This window comes from Protomyctophum parallelum (assembly GCF_964188405.1).
Source record: "Protomyctophum parallelum genome assembly, chromosome: 19".
In the NCBI taxonomy this organism is placed as follows: Eukaryota; Metazoa; Chordata; class Actinopteri; order Myctophiformes; family Myctophidae; genus Protomyctophum; species Protomyctophum parallelum.
In genome coordinates, this window is record NC_139717.1 from 16,698,493 (window position 1) to 16,708,087 (window position 9,595).

General features: G+C 41.0%; 1 protein-coding gene across 1 annotated transcript; it reads right to left on the reverse strand.

Annotated features, from left to right (window-relative positions):
* Window positions 1–524: 524 nt before the first annotated feature.
* Window positions 525–8,490, reverse strand: LOC310876795 (uncharacterized protein). The gene is made up of 3 exons (XM_083790449.1): window positions 8,395–8,490; window positions 6,558–8,165; window positions 525–2,359 (listed from the first exon to the last, which is right to left on the reverse strand). Exons 2-3 carry the CDS (start codon window positions 8,154–8,156, stop codon window positions 728–730), a joined length of 3,231 nt encoding a protein of 1,076 aa, XP_083646575.1. The 5' UTR covers window positions 8,157–8,165; window positions 8,395–8,490; the 3' UTR covers window positions 525–727.
* Between the last annotated feature and the right edge of the window lie 1,105 nt (window positions 8,491–9,595).

The window sequence follows — 9,595 nt, forward strand, 5'->3', positions numbered from 1 at the left end:
TGCATATATTTGGAACCTCCTCAGCTCTGCATCGCATAGCTTCTTCTCCATAGAGTGCATGCGCATGCATAAAGTGAGTGGAAAATCGAGTGGCAACGTGAGTGTCAAAGTGAGTTTAATGTCGTTTAACGTTGTTTAATGCAATCAGGTAGGACTTTTCTGTTTGGATGTATGGGCTGTCAAGGCCAGAAAGTCGTTTGCCACTCAGTAGGCGTTCCCGCATTACTTCCTGGTATGATGATGTCACGCGCATACCGTATACCCTCTATTTATTTACTGAATGCTTTTCTCCAGCTGCTTCAACTCAATGGATCGCTTCTCTAACTGAATGATTTTGTCAGAGAATAGCATACAAGCTCACAAAGTGTCACAATGCAGTGTTGTGAGCTTGTGGATCTGCTATTTTTGAATATCTGAAGTATAAACTAGGGTTTCGGTGGTGAATATAAATAAATTCAAAAAGTAATTTACCATAATTTGTCTCAATTGTCTGTAGTTATATCGCAACTGTATCCCATTGTATTTCACACAATTTTTCATTAGAATGCATCTGTACAACAGTTAAATTACTTGATTTTAAATTAACCCTTCAGTATCACCTCACCTATCCCATAACCCCAGAGGGTCGTTGGGGCACCACACGATCTGTTGACCAGCTCTCTCCTCTTCAGTATACTGTACACAATTGTGTTAATTTAATTTGTCTTAATTGAACACTGATCGAGGATTAAATTAGACTAATGTATCTGACAGGAGAGATAATCAGAGTAGCAGAGTTTTGGCCATCTTCGTTTAAAATTGGATTAAGGATTGGAAAGAGTTTGTCAGTGAAGGTGCAGCCAGTGAAAGAGTAGAGATGAACTCTGGCCTCCACATCATAAAAGGAGACCAGGCCCTCCTCATAATCCACAAACACTCCAACTTTCTGGACCTTCTCTCTTACAGGGAGGAGGACATGAGGGTCAGCGAGAGCCTCGTACACATTTCCATTCCTTAACTGAATAGACCAGTAACCGTTGTTGGAACTCTGTGCGATTGATAGTTTCCTGTTTACTGACTCTCTGGCCACTCCTACACTCCAAAATGTCTTCCCTTTAACCTGAACCTCATAGTAAAACCTTCCTGAGAAGCTTTGTTTTCCCAAGACACGCGTTAATAAGGAGAATCTCTCTATGTTGTTTGGGAGATTCTTATCTACGTTTCCACAACCAACTTGTTTTCCATCCTTAGACAGGATAAGATGGGGATGTGCTGTATCAGGGTCCAGAGACACATCCACTGCATATTGCTGTATCCTCCTCAGCTCTGCATCACATAGCCACTTCTCCATCTCTTGACTAAGTTTCTTCAGAGCGGACCTCACAGTCTCCACAAATGAAGATGGATGTACATTGACCTGGGTGGGTGCAGGGATGTTGATGGATGGGAAATTGTGGAGGAAGTGAAGGTGATCTTCAGTGTGCGAGAGTTGCTTCAGCTCAGAGCTTCTCTTCTTTAACTCATTGATTTCTTGTTGCAGATCTTTGATGAATCCTTCGGCTTGTTTCTCTGTTGTTTTCTGCTTCTCTTCAATCTCATCAATGAGCTCAGCCTGGCTACTCTGAATACAGCTGATCAGAGCAGTGAAGACCTGAACACTGTCTGCTATCTCTCTGTCTGCATCTTTCTTACTGAGTTCTACTGAGTGCGTGACCTCCTGAATCTTCTCTCGTCTCTCCTGGATCATCTGCTGAACTTCATCCTCTGTCTTTCCCAGCTCAGCCTTCTTTCCTTCATATGCCTCTTCCAGAGATACAATTTGATGTAACTTGTGGTCCGACTTCGTGCAGAACTGACAAACACACTTTCGGTCAGTCTTGCAGAACATCTCCAGAGGTTTGTCATGTTCCTTACAAATAAAGTCTTCCAGGTTCTTTGCGGGATCGATTAGTTTGTGTTGTTTTATTGCTGTGATTCTCTGATGAAGCTCCAGGTGAGTCTCACAGTAGGAGGTCAGACACACCAGGCAGGATTTAAAAGCTTTGAGCTTGGTCTCAGTACAGACGTCACAGGAGACTTCATCTGGTTCAGTAGGGTCTTGGTTTGTGATGGAAGTTTTGTTCAGCTGCTTGGATTTCCTGAACTTATCAGCCATCTCAGAAATGAAAGTGTTGACAAGGATGTCTGGTCTCGTACAGAATATTGTTTGACATAGTGGACACCGACACACATCATTACTGTCCCAGTAATGTGTGATGCAGGTTTTGCAGTAGTTGTGTCCACATGGAGTGCTGACTGGATCAGCGAACACATCCAGACAGATGGAACACAGGAACTGCTCTTCAGACAGAAGAATGCTGGCAGAAGCCATGTTTACACCCTGAAAGGAAATAAAAACAATATTAACTTCTCACAGCTCAATAGTTATGAATCAGATCGAGAAGGGGAATAGAACACACTAATGTTGACGATATACTACAGGCTGTACTTCCTGGAAACCATACAAATATTAAACTGTGGAAAGGAATACGTAAATAGGTAGTCTGGATACAGTCTGGATACAGTTAAAACACAATTCTCTGTTACTGAATCATTAAGTCCTTATCTGTTGTACTCACCTTTTCACTACAGTATGTTCGTAAAACTGGTGTTCAGTGTTTTGTAGAGCTTGTGTGCGCTGCCTCCAAACTAGTTTCCCTGTTTAACTTTCATTTCACTAGATTTGCGTCACTGAGAAACCACTCCTTGTGCTGTAGTTGTTAACCCTTCACATCCTCCATTCTCTGTCTTTCATCTCTTTCTCATTCCATTCAAGTCCTGTCCTCCTCTTGTTCTTACACCGGGTTTAGGTCTACAGGGCATGCTCCATGCATTAGTGTCCTGTAGACCAGGTGTAACTAATCATTTTTTAATGGTACACGTTTAATGGCCTACAGTAGGCCTCAGAAATGGCCGTGGCCAGGGCACCCCTCTGTGTATTTGTGTCCCTGCCTGGTTCCCATCTCTGATTGCCCAGCCTGAGTGGACTCACTTGCTGGTGCCAGCTGAACCTGGTCTAATCAGCTGAAGGATAGCCTGCTGGTGAACGATTCCTGTCATTTTGGTAGGAGGGACTGAAACCAGACAGTATAGGCTACCGTTATGTAATTATAAACAAAAGCACTTCTGTAGATAACTAAATAATTCAACAGAACTGCAGTGAAGAAAACACAAGGCAGTTTCAAATCATTTACATTTTAAAACATCAATGTCTGAGTCAGAGTCAGACATTGTAAAATTATCCGAACAGAACACAAACATGAAAGTATTATCTTGTGTGAGATATTTAATAAATGACACCTGATGGCTTCAGTAATACAGAAGAGTAAACATTGTGCTTCACAACCAGTGATAAACAATACAGAACCGTCATAATATATAAACATAAATGATAAATGCTTATCAAATGTCTTATTGGGTCTACAACTGAATGACAACAGAACTTGTTGGCCTCAATGGCCTCCATTAACAATGCAGCAGTATTACTAGAACTAAATCTGACAGTAATGTGTCTGTAACAAATGACCAAGACACAAAGACATATGCTATTAGAAATACCTTGTACAGAATGGATCAAGTGAGAATAGACAGGTGGTGAGGTGGTACACCACAGCAATGTACAGCAATATGTAGTTATAATGATAATGTTCGATACATGGCAGTGCATGGGAGTTAATAAAAGCAACATAATCACAATACATTTTAACAATGACAAACGTAAACAAAATACTAAATGCAGTGCATTTAAATAACAGCTTGAACAAAGTAAAAATCCCAAGGTACTTGTGTAGGCTATTCTAGCAAAAATAGCTGATCTGCAAGCTCACATTCTAGATCTTCTAATTTAACTACTTTTATAAATGTGTGAAAAAATAAAATACATTAAAATACCAAACTAACATTTTCACTAGTCCAGAAATGTGGATGCCAGGTCAACAACAACTACACATTTTTACAAGTGACTCTACAGAAAAACAAGCCCAAAGTGGCTTATAACAACTAGCAGACTTGGCAACTTGAACTGGTGGGGCGCTCCCTGCTGGGAACATTGGGAACACTGATCTCACTGTGACTATGGCATGGCATTAAACAAGCTAAATGACACTCTGGTAGAGATTTGTGTTGTGTAGATAGATACTGTGCCTTGATGTAAGCCCATATGTTGGTGAGATATGTTCAATAGCTTTTCTGCTGATAATTATTCTATTGACTTACTGCACAGCAAAACAGGTCTCAAGGTCACTCTTTGAGCACATATTTTGTACGAACGCAAAATAATTCAACAATCAAATCAATAAATAGGAATATGCATATTTATATAAGAAAATAAAAAGGTTGTAAATAATAGCATACATTGGCAGAATGTGCTTTGTTTGCATTTGTTTATGTGCCCAAATGGTGCAGTGTCCGAGACCATTTTCACTGTACAATATGAATCAACGAGGAGACTATTCTGAATGATACGTTTTTAATCAATTATCTTTTCTTACATTCCGGCACCCTAGTGATTGTCATCAAAAACCCTAACATAGAAAATACTGAGGAGGACCCTGATTATCATAAAGTCAACTAATATGGCCGACATCTGAATCAAAATGTTTCAACAACCAGTTTGTGTCCTTGAGCCAGGCACTGAACCTTACTGGTCCCAGACAGTACAACATAATTAGACTGGTTGTAACGGTCAGCTCAGTACAACAGAATTAGACTGGGGTTGCACTGTTCAGCTACGGGGTACAACAAAATTAGACTGGTTGTACACTAGTCAGCTCAGTACAACAGCTGCTAGACCGTGGTTGTTCTGGTCAGCTACCACCAGTGACCAACAGTATTAGATAGTTTTTGTACTGGTACTACTCTGGTATACATGATGTGGAAAAGCTGTCACTCTACTCCGCCCTCCAGTCCAGCTGGTTTATTCAGTGGTTTACAGTATTCCTCAGTGCTCAGACAGACTCCACACAGTAAAAGTCTTTAACATTACACCTGCAAACTTGCACTGGACATGTCTGTGTCACGTAGATAAGATTTAGATAATGTAGATAAAAATTTGCACTGTGCTCATGTGAATTAAGAAATTTCCTTCGGAATCCAGCCATGCAGCAGTTCCCTGTTAGCCACTGCCCACAGTGCCCAGGTGTAGCTGATTAAACCTCAGCAATGGGTGCGCCCGCATGGGCACCCATTGTGAATTTGTGACCCATGGGCACAAGGGTAGCCCATTTGTGGATTCGTAATCATTAGACATCACATTTCTCTTTTGGGTCACGAGAAAAAGTGGGAACCACTGCTTCAGTCAGGCAGACCACACGTTTTTAAGATAGGCCTCCTATAGGCTACTACCCTTAAAGAGTAGGCTGTATAAAAACACTGTTGTCATTAATTCAACTTTTATTTTTAGCAGTTCACAGGCATTTGCACATAATTACAACTAGAGATTTCTATTAAAGAATCACATTTTCATCTATTATTGACAATGACAACTTGCAAATCATCAGAATCATTGCATTCTTAGTACAAAACTCTGCGAATGAAATATTGTAATTTCGGCACATTAAATGAAATAAAAATGTTGTGAACTTCAATGACAAAGTAATGTTACTATACAAAAAAAAGTCTTACAGACAGGAAATACATTTTAAACCCTTAAACCCTATCCTTTCTATGTTGACCATGTCTTTCTTTTCTGTTTTTCCTTCCAAAACATTTCTCAAAAAAGAAAATGCCCACTTTTTTCCCCATCTTTTTTTAATAGCATATCTAAAACCTTGTAATGTTGTGAGCTTTTGGATCGTCTATTTTTGAATAGCTTTAGTACAAAGTAAGGTGGTTTAACTGGTTAATCTAAATCAGTGGTTCCCAAAGTGGGGTCCGGGGACCCCCAGGGGTCCTTGAGGGAGTTCCAGGGGGTACCCAGCTAAATTTGGAACCAAATGGAACCTTATGTGTCTGTAAGTGTACAAATGTTACCAAATTGTACACTCTGGGTCCCAGAGATAGATAGATTAAATGGGGGCATGTCGGGTCCTTGAAATGAAACGGGTTGAGAATCACTGCTAGAGACGTCAAAATCTTCTCTTATGGGGGTCCCTGGAATATATTTTCAAATGGGGGTCCGCAGGCTAATAAATACTGATTTAAATACATGTGTACTTTCTGAGAATCTGGGTTTGGGAGATTAGCATACAATCTCACAAAGTATCACAATGCAGAGTGTTGTGAGCTTGTGGATCTGCTATTATTGAATAGCTGTATAAACTAGGGTTTTGGTGGTTATTATAAATAAATCATAGTAGTAGTAGTTATACATCGCAACTGTATTCCATTATATTTCACAAAAGTTTTTCATTAGAATGCATCTGTACAACAGTTAAATTACCCTTCAGTATCACCTCACCTATCCCATACCCCAGAGGGTGGTTGGGGCACCACAGACGATCTGTTAACCAGCTCTCTCCCCTTCAGTATACTGTACACAATTGTGTTGTCTTAATTGAACACTGATCGAGGATTAAATTTGTCTAATCTATCTGACTGACAGGAGAGATAATCAGAGGAGCAGAGTTTTGGCCATCTTCGTTTGAACTTGGATTAAGGATTGGAAAGAGTTTGTCATGGAAGGTGCAGCCAGTGAAAGAGTAGAGATGAACTCTGGCTTCCACATCATAAAAGGAGACCAGGCCCTTCTCATAATCCACAAACACTCCCACTTTTTGCACCTTCTCTCTTACAGGGAGGACGACAGCAGGGTCAGCGAGAGCCACGTACACATTTCCAGGCCTCATCACTAAAGACCAGTAACCCTGGTTGGGACTCTGTCTGATTAATAGTTTCCTATTGATGGACTCTCTGGCCACTCCTACACTCCAATATGTCTTCCCTTTAACCTGAACCTCATAGTAAAACCTTCCCGAGGTGAAGCCTTGTTTTCCTAAGACACGTGTGTGTCCAGAGAATCGCTCTTCGTAGTCTGGGAGATTTTTCAAGTATCCATGACTCACTCTTTTTCCATCCTTAGACAGGATAAGCTCACAATGTGCTGTATCAGGGTCGAGAGTCACATCCACTGCATATTGTTGGTTCCTCCTCAGTTCAGCATCATGCAGCGTTTTTGCCATCTCTTGACCAAGTGTCTTCAGAGCTGTCCTCACAGTCTCCACAAACGAACACTGATGGACATTGATCTGGGTGGGTGGAGAGGTGTTGATGGATGGGAAGTTGTGAAGGAATTGGAGGTGGTCTTCAGTGTGTGAGAGCTGCTTCAGCTCAGAGCTTCTCTTCTTTAGCTCAGTGATTTCTTGTTGCAGATCTTTGATGAATCCTTCAGCTTGTTTCTCTGTTGTTTTCTGCTTCTCTTCAATCTCATCAATGAGCTCAGCCTGGCTACTCTGAATACAGCTGATCAGAGCAGTGAAGACCTGGACACTGTATGCCATCTCTCTGTCTGCATATTTCTTAATGAGTTCTACTGAGTGTGTGACCTCCTGAATCTTCTCTCGTCTCTCCTGGATCATCTGCTGAACTTCAGCCTGTGTCTTTCCCAGCTCAGCTTTCTTTCCTTCATATGCCTCCTCCAGAGATCCAATTTGATGTAACCTGTGGTCTGACTTTGTGCAGATCTGACAAACACACATGTGGTCGGTCTTACAGAACAGCTCCAGAGGTTTGTCATGTTCCTTACAAATAAAATCTTCCAGGTTCTTTACAGGGTTGATTAGTTTGTGTCGTTTTAACACTGTGACTCTCTGATGAGGCTCCAGGTGTGTGTCACAGTAGGAGATCATACACACCAGGCAGGACTTCAAGGCTTTGAGCTTGGTCTCAGTACAGACGTCACAGGAGACTTCATCTGGTTCAGCAGGGTCTTGGTTTGTGCTGGAAGTTTTGTTCAGATGCTTGGATTTCCTGAACTGATCAGCCATCTCAGAAATTAAAGTGTTGACAAGGATGTCTGGTCTCGTACAGAAGATTGTTTGACATAGTGGACACCGACACACATCATTACTGTCCCAGTAATGTGTGATGCAACTTTTGCAGTAGTTGTGTCCACATGGAGTGCTGACTGGATCAGTGAACACATCCAGACAGATGGAACACAGGAACTGCTCTTCAGACAGCAGAATGCTGGCAGAAGCCATGTTTACACCCTGAAAGGAAATAAAAACAATATTAACTTCTCACAGCTCAATGGTTATGAATCAGATCGAGAAGGGGAATAGAACACACTAATGTTGACGATATACTACAGGCTGTACTTCCTGGAAACCATACAAATATTAAACTGGGGAAAGGAATACGTAAATAGGAGAAGTCTGGATACAGTTAAAACACAATTCTCAGTTACTGAATCATTAAGTCCTTATCTGTTGTACTCACCTTTTCACTACAGTATGTTCATAAAAGTCGTGTTCAGTCAGTGGTTGTAGAGCTTGTGTGTGCTGCCTCCGAACTAGTTTCCCTGTTTAACTTTCATTTCACTAGATTTGCGTCACATGATAAACCACTCCTTGTACTGTAGTTGTTAACCCTTCACATCCACGATTCTTCTCTGTCTTGCATCTCTTTCTCATTCCATTCAAGTCCTCCACACTTGTTCTTTACCACTTCAACTGGCTTGGAGCTTTTGTCTTGGGTAGACTGGTATAGATATCTAGAGGGGTGCCCTGGGCGTGGCCATTACTGAAGTGTACCATTAACTGATTAGCTACACCTGGCCTACAGGGCACTGCTGCTCCATGCATTAGTTTCCTGTAGGCAATGTGTAACTAATCAGTTAAAGGACCTATAACATAAAATTCAACTTTTTCAATTTCTTTTGTGTTTTTGGGGTTCCCATGTGTGTTTTCTATCCCCACAAATAACCAATTTTGAACAATCAGGCCTTCATGTCATATGGGTGTTTTAATGGAAATTGCTCTCAGAAACAGCTCTACTGATTTTGGCCTCATCGTGATGTCATCAATGTCACCCTACTTTGTATAATTCCTCCTTTTCTTCAGTCTTCAGTTGCAAATTTGCATTTCCACTTTGTTTACAATGTCCACCATTGTTGATTTCCCAAGCTGGCATGGAATGGAAACAAGCCTGGTGTTATCTAGCATGAGTATTATAATGACTCAAATATTAAATAATCTGCATATCAGCACCCTCTCCACCTCAGGACAGTGTGGTACTGCAGCTAAAACTGCTTTCAAAGTCCAGAAAAAATTGACAAGGCCTGGTTATATCAGAGTGGTGATTGAGGCTCAAACCATTAGAAATAACTTTGAGGGACATAGACAATATGATTATTAGATATTAAAAGCAGTTTTAAAATGCATGTTATTTGCGCTTTAATATTACACCTCAGAAATGGATTTGTGTCTCTGGTTCCCTTCCCTGATTGCCCAGCCTGAGTGGACTCACCTACTAATCAGCTCTGCTGAAGAATAGCCTGCTGGTGAATGATTCCTGTCATTTTGGTAGGAGGGGCTGAAACCAGACAGTATACATTTACCTTCATTTGTTACATACTGTTATGGAATTATTAACACAAGCACTTCTGTAGATATTAACAGAACTGCAGTGAAGAAAACAC

Coding starts and splice junctions, on each gene's coding strand:
- LOC310876795 (XM_083790449.1), bottom strand. CDS start 8,156: ATGGCTTCTGCCAGCATTCTGCTGTCTGAAGAGCAGTTCCTGTGTTCC. Junction 2,360..6,557: donor CTCCTCTGATTATCTCTCCT/GTCAGTCAGATA, acceptor ATTTCCTTTCAG/GGTGTAAACATGGCTTCTGC.